The sequence below is a fragment of the Notamacropus eugenii genome, chromosome 3 (genome assembly GCF_028372415.1).
Source record: "Notamacropus eugenii isolate mMacEug1 chromosome 3, mMacEug1.pri_v2, whole genome shotgun sequence".
In the NCBI taxonomy this organism is placed as follows: Eukaryota; Metazoa; Chordata; class Mammalia; order Diprotodontia; family Macropodidae; genus Notamacropus; species Notamacropus eugenii.
In genome coordinates, this window is record NC_092874.1 from 428,322,977 (window position 1) to 428,339,754 (window position 16,778).

At 42.0% G+C, this 16,778-nt stretch overlaps 1 protein-coding gene across 7 annotated transcripts in view; it reads right to left on the reverse strand.

Annotated features, from left to right (window-relative positions):
• CHCHD6 (coiled-coil-helix-coiled-coil-helix domain containing 6) overlaps nt 1-13,029 on the reverse strand; it is a 323,428-nt gene extending 310,399 nt beyond the window's left edge. For 3 of the 7 annotated variants that reach the window (XM_072598344.1, XM_072598343.1, XM_072598345.1), the window contains exon 1: nt 12,756-12,990. In XM_072598344.1, coding sequence (XP_072454445.1) covers nt 12,756-12,839 — 84 coding nt within the window. In that variant the 5' untranslated portion in view covers nt 12,840-12,990. Of the gene's footprint in view, nt 1-12,755 lie in introns of all 7 variants that reach the window. The other 4 variants (XR_011964677.1, XR_011964676.1, XM_072598347.1 and 1 more) reach the window with 3 other exon arrangements.
• Between the last annotated feature and the right edge of the window lie 3,749 nt (nt 13,030-16,778).

The window sequence follows — 16,778 nt, forward strand, 5'->3', positions numbered from 1 at the left end:
CCTTAAAACTCAGTTCAGGCACTACATCATATAGGTAGTCTTTCCTGATTACCTGCAGTTGTTAATGTTCTTTCCCTCGTCAAATTCTCTTGGATCTAATTAACTGTTTACATGTTGTATCCCCCAAGTGAAATGTAAGCTCTGGGAGAACAAGGATTCCCCTGTTCTGCCTTTACTTCACTAGCACCTAACAACAGCTCGGTACACAGTAAGCATTAAATAGCCGTTCAACTGAATTTTACTGAGTCTGAGTTTGGGCACTCAGTGTCTGCACACAAGAAGCCACTGAAGAAGATGGCAAAGGCCTCAGAATCCCTGTTTGGGAAGGAGCTGAAAGGCAACACTAACGGACTTTACTAGGGGTGCACACTGAAGTGAAGCCCAGTGGCAGCGGCCAGCAGACCTGTGACGGCTGCCGAGGTAGCCACATGCCACAGAGAAGGAATCTTCCCACAAAAGACACAAGGAGTAAGGCCCTTAGTACTAAGCACAGAGCAGTCGAGGGCCCTGGGAATCTACTGAAGGTGAGTGCCATGTTCTTCTCTTGCAAAAGCTGTCTCCCTGGCCCGAATCTGCTTTACTTCTACCACCCTGTATAATGGACCCGAACAGCACAGGAATCGCAAGTCTTTACCTATAATGAATCTACTGAACTATGCTGCCTGGTAAATAAAGAGTTAAGTAAAACATTGGCAGATTCCTTGTTGGCAACAAGAGAAATCTGCAATATTTTTTAATGTTGCTGCAAAACAGAGCAAGTACTATTTCTAATCAACAAATACGTACACATACACTGTAGCCGTGTGAGACAGCACCATCTGGGAAGTGGCGCACGCACCGACGTCGCCAGAGTGCAGCTCTGCAAATCTAGTTTCAAACCTTGAAATTCAAAATAGCCCCAGGAGTACCAGACTCCATCCATGGTCTCAAATGCTACGGGGGAAAATGGCGTAGAAGGCAGCGGCAACTTAAAACAGTAGAAGGAGAACACTGTTCTGCAAATCACAATAATTGGGTTCCAGCTTCAGTTCTGCCACTAACTAGCTAGGTGACTTGGGAAAAGTAATTCCTTTCTGGGCTTCAGTTTTCTCCTCTATAAAACTAACAAGTTAGATTAAGATCAGAGGTCTTAACCGAGGGCCCCCCATTAAGAGGTCCAAGGATAGATTTCAGGGAGTCTCTGAACTTCTTTGTTTTTAGCATTTGGATAACTGTATCTCAATATAATCATTTCCTTTGTTATCCTAATGTATTTTATTTTATGCATTCAAAAACATCATTCTAAGGAATCCACTGACTGCCAAAAGGTTCATTAATGACACAAAAAAAATTAAGAAGTCCTGGACTAGAGAGTGTTCATAGTTTCTTCCAATCTGAAACTCTATGTTCCACATTCTAAGGTTGAGCCTTTAGTTCATGGATCCAGCCTGAAGGAACAGAAGAAAAGTCCAAAACAGATTCCTTTGAGCAAACTCAAATAGAAACAGGGGCCACTAAACTGTACATTAGGATCCCTGTGGCCACAGAAGGACATAGTAACATGTTCTATGTTACGATGATCTATATTCTATTGTATTTTTATTCATTTTTAGGAATATTTTCCAAATACATTTTAATCTGATTCAAGCTGCTCCTGGGAGTGACTGATGCCCAGACCTTTGCCCTCAAGCACACTCTACAAACCTAACCTCTAGATCTGCCTGTGCTCTCAAGAAACTCACAAAGTAAGAGGACAGGTCCTGTGCCTTTTCATTGTCCCTTCAAGGCACATAACACAGGAGGTGCCCATAAATTCTTTAAAGATGAGCAAATTAATAAAGTGCAGTGGAATTCTAATTCTTTATGGCACAAAGAAAGCCAAAGCCTCACAAAGCAAAACAAAAGGAAAGAAAGAGTCAGGTAGGCCTGGAAAGAAACAGTTTTCCCTGCAGAAGGTAGCAAGAGTTCACTGACACTCCAAACAACACTGGGGTACATTACTGCTCCTGGAATGAGCTAGACTCAGTCACTCAATCTCTTTAATTCAGTACCTACTGTACCAAGTTCTGGGTAAGCACTGTGGAAGATGCAAGAGATACACAAGAGACTGTTCAAATGTTAGACAGAGTAATCAAGGGATTAAAGAATTTAAAAAACATAAAGGGTGATGCCATAAGAAAAACAGGAGAGTAAGGAACAGTTTACCTGTCAGATCTATGGGGAACGGAAGAATTTATAACCAAACAAGGAAATAAAGAGCATTACTAGATATAAATGGACAATTTTGATTATATTAAATTAAAAAGTTTTTGCACAAACACATCCAAGATTAGAAGGAAAGCAGAAAGCTGAGAAACAATTTTTATAGCAAGTGTCTCTGATAAAGGCCTCATTTCTCAAATACATAAAGAACTGAGTCAAATTTATAAGAATACAAGCCATTTGCCAATTGATACATGGTCAAAGGATTTGAATAGGCAGTTTTCAGATGAAGAAATCAAAACTATTTATAGTCATATGAAAATGTACTCCAAATAACCGCTGATTAGAGAAATATAACTTAAGACAACTCTGAAGTACCACCTCACACCTATCAGATCGGCTAATGTGACAGAAAAGGAAAATGATAAATGTCGGAGAGAATGGGGGAAAATTAGGACATTAATGCTGTTGGTAGAGCTCTGGAGTGATCCACAAGGGACAAGAGTCAAGAGCCTGATTCTAGGCCCAGCACTGCTACTACCTAGCTGTGTGACCCTGGGTGAGTTACTTTACTTCTCTAGGTCTAGGTTTCCACAAGATGGGTTGGATCAGGTGATCTCTAGGAGCACCCTCAGCTCTACTAATTAATCTGAGATGTTTTGCCAGCAGCAAACACTCATACAGCTAGCTGTATAGCTTGCACTTGCCCTCTTAAATGAAGGTCCCATGAAGAGGCAGAGTCTCTCTCAAAAAAGGGAAAAGTCTCCAAAAGCTTAGTACCACTTATAGTAACACCTGTTTTTCAACCTTGCCAAGAAGGCTAAGAGGCAAAACTGAAAACACACAAATGACTTCATTTACAGATATGTCTCAACAGGTAGGGAAGGAAAAGGGGAATCATTTGGGGGTTTTTTGGGGGGGGAGAACAAATATTAAAAATAAAAGTGAAGTCAAAACAAAAGACATCAAAAAAAGCATTTTAAAAGAACATATACAAACCTACCTTTCCAGCTTTACTCTACATTATTCTTCTCCATGCTTACAATCAGTCTAGCCAAACTGGCCTACTTGCTACCTCAAGTTTCTCCCCACTCCTGATCATCCTCCATCAAGCCATTGAAGTGATTTACCTAAAGTTCAGGTCCAACCACGCCACTCCCCTACTCAATAAACTCTCATGGCTCCCAATTGTCTCGAGGCTCAAATACAAAATACTCTGTTTGGCATTTAAAGCCCTTCATAACTTAGCCTGCTCCTGGCTTTCCAGGCTTCGTACCCCTTAACTCCCCACTACATATTTTTCCATTCAGTGACAATGGCCTCCTGGCTCTTCCATGAACGAGACACTTCATCTCTGGGTTCTGGGCATTTTCTCTGGCTGTCACCTACGCCTGGAATGCTCTCCCTCCTCATTTCTGTCTATTGGTTTCCCTAGTTTCCTTTAAGTCTCAACTAAAATCTCACCTTCTACAAAGGAAGCTTTCCCCCACCCCTCTTCATTCCAGTGCCTTCCCTCCATTAATTATTTCCTCTTTATCCTATGTGTAGTTTGCTATGTACGTATTTGTTTCCATGTTGTCTCCCCAATTTGTAAGATCCTTACAGGCAAGACTGTCTTATGCCTCTTTTTGTATCCCTGGTACTTGGTGTACTGCTTGGCACAAAATAGGTACACAATGAATGTTTGCCAATTGGTTTTTCTACATACATGATATTCTATCTCTCATGTCCGTGTCTGGAATGCACTTTCTCTTTACTTCTACTTCTTAAAATGCCTATCTTGTTTCCAAGGCCTTTCTCGACCCCTTTGGCAGCTAGTACCACCATCCCCCTTCCCTAAAAATTATCTAGTATTGACTTTGTATTTATTTGTACATGTACAAACATAGGTGAGCACAGATCCTGCACCTGGGGTGCTAGCACACCTTGGCTGAAAGCTTGGTGCTTTGCAGAAATCCAGGTATACTATGTTTTATGGCTTCCTCCTGATTTATCTACCGATACAGTAACTATCAGAAGAGAAAATGAGATTAAAGTAGTAGATTAGGGAAATATATACATCTCAGTGTACAAACTGTCTCTCCAGATAGACTGGAAGTTCCTGGGGACAGGGACTGTTTTATTTTTGTCTGTCTATATTCGATGTCTGGCATATAGTTTGGGCTTAATAAATACTTGTTGGTCTAATGTTTGGGGGAATGAAAGAACATAGACAAATGGCTCAGGGAAAATTTGATTAAACCAACACCAACAGGGTGCCTCTCACTCTATTTTCTCCTAAATCTCTAATGAAAATTTCTTCTCTACCTTCCTGAAGGTCTATTTAGCACCAAATTATTAAAAAGAATTTAAAATTGTACATTTCCTTGACAGTTTATATTTTTCCACAAACACTTCGACCTCACATCTGAGTTTCTCCACCTCACATCTGAGTCTTGAAACAATGTTCTAAGGTACTTGTGGGGGAGACAAGGCAGTGAAGATATTATGCCCAGTTTACAGCTGAAGAAACAAAGGGCCAAAGGAATTCAACAATCTGCCCAAAATTGTTAGCAACAAAGCAAGAACTATGTCCAAGGCCTTTCCACTGCAGATAAACACTTCCCTCCAAAGCCTGAGAACAAAAAGGCCCTACTGGAAAAATCACTGGCCCAGGAGTCCTGGACAGAGACCCTGGCGAGGAGTCCCAGCATTAACATTTCACTAGGCCTGTGACACCAAATCGGCACTTCTGTGCAGCAAACATTTATTAAGTGCTTGGGGGAAAAAAAGGTAAGTTCCTGCTAGGCACCAGGTACTGTGAATCTGTTTCCTCATCTGTCACGAGGAAAAGCTCTGTATTGCCTGTTCCCAGGGGTGGCCTGAAGAGAGCAAAGTGCAAAGCCCCCTCCACTCCAGAGCTCACAGCTCCTGCATGCAGCAGGGTTGGGGGGACAGAACATGAACAAAGCAGGATAGAATAGTGTGGGCAGAGAATGGCTAGCATCAGGGTGGTACAGGTCCAGAAACAGACATGCTACCTACATAATGACAACAGCTCACATCTACATAGCACTTAGAAAGGGCTACAGAGTGCTTTAATCATGTTATCTAATAATATAATAATCATAACCACAAGTAGTATCTACTATGTGCCAAGCACTGTGCTAACCCCTTTCCAATTAGTACTTCATTTGATCCTCCCAACAACCCTGGGAGACAGGTGCTATTATTATCCCTATTTTACAGAGGAGGGAAGCAGAGGTTATATAACCTACCCAGAGTCACAAAGATACTAAGTGTTTAGGGCAGGATTTGAACTCAGGGCTTCCTGACTTCAGGCCCATTGCTCTAGCCACTGTGCCACCAGCTGCCTCATTTAATCATTTCATCCTCAAAGCAACCCAATAGTCTAATATTTATATATTTAGTCTAATATTATATATTTAGTCTAATATTTACATAACGACTAAAGAACAATGACATAGGTAGGATATGTATTGTTATCTTTACCTTACATATGATGAAACTGAAGCTTCCAAAGGTTCAACAACTTGACCAAAGTAAAGCAACAAGGAGTTGAGCTGAAATTTGAGCGGTCTGCTGTTACTATTGGCCTGAACTCTTTCCTCCTTCCCTTTCAAACTCTCTTGGCTCCCCATCTCCACCTTTCAATCCTTCCAACCATCAATCTCCTTTCCTTTCAACCTTCTTCCCCCTCCAGTGACCCCTCCTCAATTTCCTCTTCCGTCTATTTCTCTGCCATCCCCCATTCAAAATTTTCACATCATCAACATCTCTGAGCTGGAAGGAATCTCAGAGATCACCAAGTCCAACCTCCTCATTTATATAGAAAAGAAAATTGTCACAAGCATCGCTGTAAGAATGTCAAGAATGCTAAATCTCAGAATGAGCTGGGGCTAGAGATAAATGCTAAGGAATTTTTTTTAAAGGCTTTGAAAGCTATTTATGAGCTCAAAAAGATCAAATGTGAAAGGATCCCTCAACTCTTAATTTGCTTCTGTTTTCTCACCAAAGATAATGATTTTTCGATTGGGAAGGCTCAAACAAAAATGGTAAATTAGGGAGCTGAAATTCAAGATACATAAACGGGGGTAAGAAAGCACTCATTTGCCATCAATGAGTTCAAATTACCAGGCCAGAACTGACTACATCAGATGTGTCAAACACACTAAACACTCCCCAGTTTGAATTAGATTAAAATGTAATTGGGAAACATTTCATAAACTAAATAACAATAGAAAAGAAAACAAATATTGTCAATATGGAGTATCCTAAGTCAATATGTGCCTGCAAAATTTGTATTTGAAGTTGATACCAGTGACTTGCATGAAATACTAGAAGAACTAACAGATCTGACTGCTGCATTGTTGTCAGCAAACTTTGGAAACTCAAGAAGAATGGGAGACAATGGGAAAATGTGGCCCTTGTGTTCAATAATGTAAAAGTCTTCAAACTTCGAACTATTTCTGAAAAAATTCAAGAATGTATTATTAAAAGGATGGTTTGTGAACATTTGGAAAGGGAAGTAGTAAACACTAGAAGCCAGCATAGCTTCATCATGAACAGGTATATCAGATTAACCTAATTTTCACTTTTGACAGGGTTACTAGCCTGGTAGATTTGGGTAATGCCAAAGACTCAGTATGGTTGGTTTTCAAAAGCATTTAATAAAGTCTCTCAAGCTATCTTTATGGACAAGATGGAGAAATGTAGGCCAGACAAAATACAGTGAGATGAATTTGGAAATGCCTGAAAGACCGGATCCAAAAAGTATCCGCAGTTCAAACAGTGTGGTACAATAGTCAACAGAATGATGGATTTGGATTCAAATCCTGGTTCTGCCACACATGAGACCTCATGCAACTCCCTTAACCTCTCTGTGCCTCAGTTTTATCATCTACAAACAAGAGGGCTGAACTATATGACCTCTAAGTCCTTTCAACTCTAGATTTATGACAGTATGTCAATTTGAAAGAAAGTCTACAGTAGAGTATCCCAGGCATGTGTCCTAAGTCCTGTGTTACTTAAACTCTTTAGCATCAAACTGGATGAAGGCTGAAATGACATGCTAATCAAATTTACAGATAACACAAACCTAGGATAATGGGTCAAATCTAATAATACTTAGTAAGGATAATGTAATATTGCTATGCTTGAATTTTAAAAAATCAGTTGAATAAATTCATTCAACTGAATGAATAAAAGATTGGAGAGATGTAGCTGACATAATAGCTGACATCTCCACAGCAATTTTATGATTTGTAAATCAATAACGGGGTGCATTATCCCATCTGGGTCTCACAACAACACTAAGAAGTAGGTATTACCATCATCATTTTAGAGATAAGGAAACTGAGGTTCCAAAAGGTTCAGACTTGCCCAAATAACCCAGCTGCGCACTGGAGGAAGATTTTCCTAACCCCATCCCCAGTACACTGTGTACTCCACCAGGACATTCTCAGAGGGATCAAGGAAACAACAGTTTGTGTGAAAAAGATGTGAGGTTCTACTGGACTGCAAGCTAAAGTGGAAATCAGCAGGATGACAATGCCTTGGACAAGGGAGGTTAAACATTCCTCTGTACTCTGCTCTAGTCAAGGGCCCTGTTTTAATAAGGACATTAACAGGCAAGATCCCCTCCAAAGGAAAACAACTAGGATAATGACAGAGTTCGCAATCAGTGGTTGAAGGAAAGAAGGACTTTGAGCCTGGAGAAGAGAAGACTCACACAGAAACCATAGCTGTCTTCAAGCATCTTATGAGCTGCTTTATGACAAAGGGACTCAGCCCCAGAGGGCAGAACCAGGAAGAAGGGGAGAAGCTGCAGAGAGGCAACTCTGACTCTATGTAATAAAAAAAAAGTCCTAATCATCAGAGCTATCCAGAAGAGTGTCCTAGACTCTCTTCTGTTTTCATATATGCTCCCTTGGTGACTTTATAACTCCCATGGGTTCAATTATAACCTCTATGCAGATGACTCCTAGATTTATATATATAGGCCTAGTCTTTCCCTTAAAGGTCCAGTCCCACAATTCTACCTACATGTCACATCTCAAACTCATGTCTGAAATAGAGCCCATTATTTTACCTGCTCCTCCCCAATTCTTACAGTCACCCAGATTCACCACTTCAAAGCTATCTGTGCCTTCTTCCTTCCCCTATCTAATCAATGACCAATTCTTAATAATTCCACCTCCAGAACACCTTTCTCAAACAGATCCCCCTTTCTACACTCACACAGCTTCTCCCCTAGTTCAGGTACACATCACTTCTGATGAGCATTTTCATTGGCTGTCCCCACTCCTGGAATGCTCTTCCTCCTCGTCTCCGTCTCTTGCCTGTCTTCCTTCAGGTCCCACCTAAAATCTCATCTTTTAAAAGAATCCTTTCCTAATCCCTCTAAATTCTAGTGCCTTCCCTCTGCTGATTATCTCTAACTTATCATATATATATATATATATATATATACATATATATATATATATATGTGTGTGTGTGTGTGTGTGTGTGTGTGTGTGTGTGTGTACGTGCGCACATACATATATGTATATGTGTACATAAATATGTATGAATGTATGTGTGTACACACACACACACATATATGTCTTGACTTTCCCATAACTATTTGTATTTTGTCTCCCTCATTAGATTCAGTTCTTTGAGAGCAGGGACTGCCTTTTGCCTTTCCTTGTATCCCCAGGACCTAGCACAGTGTCTGGCTTAGTAGGCCTTAAGAAACATTTATTATCTTAGCTTTCAGACTCTCCCCTCTCCAATTCATTAACCACAAAACTGCCAAAGTACTCTTCCTAAAATTGATCTGACAATGCCATATATTCCACTTCCAACAGCACCCTCAGCATTTCCCTACAGCTTCTAGGATAAAAATCAAGCTCCTCTCTCTACTTGGTATGTAAAGCCTCTCCCAATCTGGCTACAGTTGACACCTGCAGGCTTACTGCCCCCAGGATTCCCCTCCACACCCTCTGACTCTGCACACACTGCTTCCCCTGCCTGGAAGCCTTTCCTCCTCACTTCAACCTCTTGGAACCCTGAGCTTCCTTCAAAGTTCAACTATATACCACTTTCTCAGGGAGCCTCTTCTGATCCACCTAGTTGTTAAAGCTCTCTCTCTGTGACCCCCATATTGGACAGTGTGCCAAAGATATCTTCAAACAGAGGCTAGGTGGTCATTTGTCTTATGGTTAATGTCTCTAGATCTCAGATTTTCTCCTTTGTGAAAATAAAGGGGTTGGCCTAGAACTGGGGTTCTTAACCTTAAGTCTGTGAAGCTGTATTTTAAAAGAATTTTGATAACTATACTTCAGCAATTGTTTTCCTTTTTTAATTCTATATGTTTATATATTTTTAAAAACGATTCTAAGGAGTCCATAGGCTTCACCAGACTACAAAAGGTGTCCATGACACAAAAGTTAAGAACTCCTAGCCTAGAAGGTTCTCTAACCCCCCAACCAGCTATAAATAATAACGGCTGAAATTTATGTAACACTTCAACATTTTCAAAGCACTGTACAGATTATCTCATTTGATTCCTCAAACAACCTCACAAAGTAGGTGTTATAATTATCTCCATTTTGAAAATCAGAAAACTGGGGCTGAGAGGTTAAATTTCTTGTCACAGATATCATCTCAGGTAGAAGTTCAACCCAGGTCTTACCGACTCCAACCACTGTTCTCTCCATTACACCATACTACTTCTCAATGAAAAGGTAACAAAGCCCCAAAAGGGCAGGCAACATGATGACAGAGAGCTCTGAAGAGAAGGGGACAGTACCTCAGTGACATGAAATTCTGTGAGCCCAGAGAAAGAATCTGACCCACTCAAAATCACCCAGCCCATTGTGACAGAAACTCAAGTATCCTGACTTCTGGTCCAGGGCTCCTCCCCATCTCTGCCCCTACCTTTTCCCTCTAATTTAGAGTCAGGAGCCCTGGATTCCAGGTCTGGCTCTGCTGGTAATGATAAAAAACTGGAACTAAGGGAGTGCCCTTCAATTGAGAAAAGGCTGAATAATTTCAGGGTATACGAAGGTGATGAAATATGACTGCGCTCTACAAAAATGTGAAAGGGATGGTTTCTGCAAACTCTAGATGGATCTGTATAATATATGCAAAGCACTTTTCAAACTTTAAAACGTTGTTATTAAATGCTAACTAGAGTCATCTTCATAGGTTCTGGTTATCTGTGGGTTGGCCATTGATAATTAAATAGGAATCTCTTAAGATCTGCAGTGTACTGCAGAAAATCACAGATGCCTCTCTTATATAGAGAAAATTTTAAAAAACTTCAGTAAGTCATAAATGCATAAATATTGTATGTTATTCATCTATTTTATAATTTATTGCTGTAAGCATACATACATGAATCTATTATTAACAGTGAGATTCTGTTAAAAGTTTCACCGCACTAAAGAATTACAGGCTATACACTCTTTGGAGACACCTCCTCTTTGTCTCTCTACCACTTAGAGTCAGTCATATGATTTTCTCCCCCCAGAGATCACTGTATCTAGGGCTTTTCCTGGAAAGAATTCTGTGAAGCAGTTACTGCAGCTGCACAGGGGGCTGCAAAGACTATGCATAGTGTGTGAGATAATCTCTCTCTTGAGTAGAACTGCAGTAGAACTTTTTATGGGTGCAGTGAGTCATTTTGTTTTTTTTATTAAATAACTGGTCAGAATTATTAAAAAATAAAGGTTTGGGCTGGGGCCTAGATAGGCAGCAGATAGACCACCAGGTATGGAGTCAGGAAGACTCATCTTTCTGAGTTCCAATCCAGCCTTAAACATTTACTAGCGGTGTGACTCTGGGCAAGTGACTTACCCCTGTTTGCCTGAGCTCTCTCACATACTGAATGAGCTGGAGAAGGAAATGACAAACTACTCCAGTATCTTGGCCAAGAAAACCCCAAAAGGGATCACAAAAAAGTTGGACACAATAGAAAATGACTACATCATTTTGGGGGCCTAGAGTTATTTGAAGTTTTTCACATTCATGGGGGTCCTGTGCCCCCAACCCCTGCCAATGTCAAGGGATGACTATTATTCCTGCTTTTCTATGAACTGATACAAAATAAGCCTAAGCAGAAGAACAATTTATACAACATAATAAAGACAAACAACTCAGAAAGACTTTTAAGAACACCACTCACTGCAAGGAATGCGTGCTTGACTATACGTACTAGTTACCAAGGCTTTATTTGATGCTACCCAACTCCTCTGAATAAAGTAGATAGACTCAGGAGACGGGCTGAGACAGATATTTTTTGGATATGGCCAACAGGGAAATTAGTTTTGCTTGACTATACATATTTGTTTGAGAAAAAAAAAAGTTTTGTTTTATGCTACCTACCTCCTGATAGAGAGGTGAGTCTCAAGGTTTTATACATATCTATATATTTATATATCCATATATATAGATATATCTATATATCGATATGTAGATATAGATAGATATATAGATGTAGCATATCTCCACCCACCCACCCACCCACCCACCCACCCATCCATCCATCCACCCACCCACCCATCCACCCATCCACCCATCCATCCAATAATCTATCTACAGTAGTTAAGCAAAGCAGATTCCTATACTGAGCATATCTATCTAGACAGCTATGATTTTTGTTGTTTCGTCACTGCTCATACATGGGTATGCATACATATGTATATATGCATGTATATACACATAAAGACTGGCCTCCGTTTCCTCATATGTGTATATATACACACATATGGCCTGTTTCCTCATACATATACATGTGTCTACATAAAATATGTGTATATGAAAGGCATAGCCAGGGCTTCTGTTTCCTCATATGTGTACACATCTACACCCAGGCACACACCTATATGGGCCTCCGTTTCCACATGTATATATATATATATATCTCCTTATATACAGGCTTTTCCTCATACGCACGTGTACACACACAGAGGCGTCTATATACAATGTTACATAAAACACATGTATATACAACAAGCGTCTCTATAACACGTGCATACAGGGCACACACACGCGGGCACGCGCACTCACGGACGCGTGCTCACGCACGTGCACGCGCACTCACGGCCGCGGGGGCCACGTGCGCACCGGCTCCGCTGACCGCGCACCCCTGTAGGACTTTGTGCTTTTTCGGGCTCCCCCGTTTGGGGAGCAGGGGTGAGGAGTGAGGGAGAGAACGCAAAGCTGAAAACAATCGTCATGATGACTAGACTATATTAAAGCGGTTTCATTTCCTCTCCTGTGTCCCGGGAGAGGGGGGCTTCTGCTCCCTCAGAGGGGGTTTTTGTTTCAGCTGGGGGGCGGGGAGGGGGGCGCTTGGGAGTCCATCGGGCCCAGCCCCGTCAGCCGCGGGGCGGTGGGACAGCTGCCTGCCCCCAGCCTCAGCTTCCCCGCCGGTCAGGGGGAGGGGCCGGTGTGCAGACGCCCCTCCCGCTCGCCGCCTCTCCGAGCCCGTCGGCGGATTCTCCGCCCCCTCCCCGCTGCCCCCTCCCCCTTCTCCGCCCCCTCCCGCCAGCGCGGCGGGCGCGGCCTGGCCCCGCACTCACCCGGATCCCCTGCAGCACCCGCACTTGCTCGTCCTCGTCCATCCCGAAGGATACCTTGCGGGGAGTGCTCTCGGTGCTCCCCATCCCCGCCCTGCCGGCACAGAGACCCCCAGGGAGGTTCTGGAGGCGAAAGGGAGCAAATGCGAACAAACTGTTTCTTCCACGGGACTCAAAGCCCGCTTCGGGACTCCGTGTTCCCTCCGGCTCCCTCGGTCTCCACGGCGAGGTGCCGATAACAAGGTCTCATCCTATTGGTCGGCTAAGATGGGCAGCCAATAGTGAAGGGCTTCCCTCGTGGGGCATGCTGGGAATTGTAGTCTTCCTTCCATGGAGGTGCTGCCGCACGACCCCTGCCCCTCCAGGAGCCTAAATCCTAAACCAATCCCACAACGGGGCGGGGTCCCCGAGAAAAGAGGGTCCCCCAGTCTGATGTCTACACCCCGCCCGTGGAGGGGTCGGCTAAATCATTTCACCTGCAGAGCGCCAGCCTAGTGCCAGGGGCTTAGATCTCGGTATCACAAGCCTGGGGTTCAGGTCCAGCCATGACCTCACCAGCGGGGTGCCCGGGAGCACGTCACAGATCTAGAGCTTCGGAGGACTTCGGAGTCCAACCTCTGCCACCCCCACCCTCATTTTACATATGGGGAAACTGAGGCCCAATGACTAGCCCGAGGTCCCCAGGAGCCAAATGTTAGCCCTTGGGACCCCAGAGCCAAGGCTCTGTCGGCCGCACCAGCCTCTCCGAATGTGCTTATTGATCTCCAAAATAAAAATAATGCTAGCTGTACCGTCTGTCTCCTAGGGGTGTTGAAAAGCCAAATCAGATAAAGTCTATGAAGTGCTTCATAAACCTTAGAGTCCTCTGTAAATGCTGGCGATGGCTCCTCTAGTCAATTTCCGTATGTCAATTTCCCTTGGACTGATCTACCACTCTTACAGCCTTCCATACATCCTAGCTCCTGCTGGCATACAGGAAGCGCATAATAAATGCTTTCTGACTCACTGCTGCCCTTCCCCAGATGATTTCAAATTTACCCTGTCTTTTTTGTTTCTTTGGACATAGTTATTTGCATATCCTCTCCTTATTTAACTGTGAACTCAAAACCATGAACTGTCTTTGGCTTTCCTTTGTACTCCCAGCACTTATTACCTTAGAACCTGGTAACTAGTAAGTGCTTATAAAAAAACATTTATTAACTGCTTGCACACTGTCTTGCTCAATCTGTCATTGATTTCTATATCTTGCCTTTTTGGTTGGCTTTGTTTTGCTTCTAGCCAGGACCATGCAACAGGGGTAGTAGAAAAAGCACTTACCTTGAAGTCTCAGCATCTGAATTCAAATCCTGGCTCTGTCATTTCTTCTTCTTCTTCTTCTTTTTTTGTTTTTGAGGGGTAAACAATCTTTACTTTTTTTAATTTTTTTAATTTAGTTTTAGATTTCAACATTCATTTCCACAAAATTTTGAGTTCCAATTTTTCTCCTCATCTCTCTCCTCCCTCCACCCCATAATACCATGCATTCTGATTACCCCTTCCCTCAATGTACCCTCCCTTCTATCACACCCCACCCTTCCCTTATCCCCATCTTCTGTCTTTTCTTGTAGGGCAAGATAAATTTCTATACTGCATTACCTGTGTTTCTTATTTCCCAGTTATATGCAATAGTAATTCTCAACATTTGAATTCCAACTTCTCTCCCTCCCTCCCTCCCTACCCATCCCCACTGAGAAGGCAAGCAATTTAATATAGGCTATATGCAAGACTTCCATAATAATCATATTGTGTAATACTATATTGCCCTCTATCCTACCCTGTCCCCCCCTTTTTTAATTCTCTCTTTTGACCTTGTCCCTTCCCAAAAGTGTTTACTTGCAGTTATTCCCTTCTCCCATTTGCCCTCCCTTCTGCCATCCCCCCTCACCCCATTTGTGCCCTTCTCCCCTACTTTCCTGTAGTGTAAGATAGATTTTCATACCAAATTTAGTGAGCATGTTATTCCCTCCTTAAGCCATATGTGAAGAGGGTAAGCTTCACTTTTCCCCTCACCTTCTTCCTTTTCTTCGCCACTGAACAAGATTTTTCTTACCCCTTTTATGAGTGAGAGCCTGCCCCATTCCATTTCTCCCTTTCTCAGCCTAGTATTTTACTCCCTCACCCTTTAATTTTTTTAATTTTTTTTATGGATATCATCTCTTCTTATTCAACTCAACCTGTACTCTGTGTGTGTGTGTGTGTGTGTGTGTGTGTGTGTGTGCGCGTAATCCCTCCACCTACCCAAATACTGAGAAAAGTCTCAAGAGTTACAAATATTATCTTTCCGTGTAGGAATATAAACAGTTCAGCTTTAGAAAGTCTTTTATGATTTCTCTTTCCTGTTTGCCTTTTCATGCTTCTCTTCATTCTTGTGTCTGAAAGTCAAATTTTCTAATAAGTTCTGGTCTTTTCATCATGAATGCTTGAAAGTGCTCTATATCATTGAATGACCATTTTTTCCCCTGAAATATTATACTCAGTTTTGCTGGGTAGGTGATTCTTGGTTTTAATCCCAGTTCCTTTGACTTCTGGAATATCCTATTCCAAGGCCTTCAATCCCTTAATGTAGAAGCTGTCAGATCCTGTGTCATCCTGATTGTATTTCCACAATACTCGAATTGTTTCTTTCTAGCTGCTTGCAATATTTTCTCCTTGACCTGGGGACTCTGAAATTTGGCCACACTATTCCTAGGAGTTTCTCCTTTCAGGTCTCTTTCAGGAGGTGATTGGTGGATTCTTTCAATATTTATTTTGCCCTCTGGTTCTAGAATATCAGGGCAGTTTTCCTTGATAATTTCATGAAAGATGATGTCTAGGCTCTTTTTTGAACATGGCTTTCAGGTAGTCCCATAATTTTTAAATTGTCTCTCCTGGATCTATTTTCCAGGTCAATTGTTTTTCCAATGAGATGTTTCATATTATCTTCTGTTTTTTCAAATTTCTGCTTTTGTTTTCTAACTTCTTGGTTTATCTCATAGTCATTAGCTTCCTTGAACTCGATTCTGTCTTTTTTTTTTTTTAATTTATTTATTTGACATTCATTTTAACAAAATTTGGGGTTCCAAATTTTCTCCCCTTTTGTCCCCTCCCCCCCAAACACTGAGCATTCTAATTGCCCCTATCACCAATCTGCTCTCTCTTCTATCATCCCTCTCTGCCCTTGTCTCCATCTTCTCTCTTGTCCTGTAGGGCCAGATAACTTTCTATACCCCTTTACCTGCATTTCTTATTTCCTAGTGGCAAGAACATTACTCGACAGTTGTTCCTAACACTTTGAGTTCCAACTTCTTTACCTCCCTCCCTCCCCACCCCTTCCCTTTGGAAGGCAAGCAATTCAATATAGGCCAAATCTGTGTAGTTTTGCAAATGACTTCCATAATAGTTGTGTTGTATAAGGCTGACTATATTTCCCTCCATCCTATCCTGTCCCCCATTACTTCTATTCTCTTTTGATCCTGTCCCTCCCCATGAGTGTCGACCTCAAATTGCTCCCTCCTCCCCATGCCCTCCCTTCCATCATCCCCCCCACCCTGCTTATCCCCTTATCCCCCACTTTCCTGTATTGTAAGATATGTTTTCATACCAAAATGAGCGTGCATTTTATTCCTTCCTTTAGTGGGATGTGATGAGAGTAAACTTCATGTTTTTCTCTCACCTCCCCTCTTTATCCCTCCACTAATAAGTCTTTTGCTTGCCTCTTTTATGAGAAATAATTTGCCCCATTCCATTTCTCCCTTTCTCCTCCCAATATATTTCTCTCTCACTGATTGATTTCATTTTTTTAAGATATGATCCCATCCTCTTCAATTCACTCTGTGCACTCTGTCTCTATGTGTGTGTGTGTGTGTGTGTGTGTGTGTGTGTGTGTGTGTGTGCATGCATGTGTGCGTGTTTAATCCCACCCAGTACCCAGATACTTAAAAGTTACAAGAGTTACAAATATTGTCTTTCCATGTAGGAATGTAAACAGTTCAACTTTAGTATGTCCTT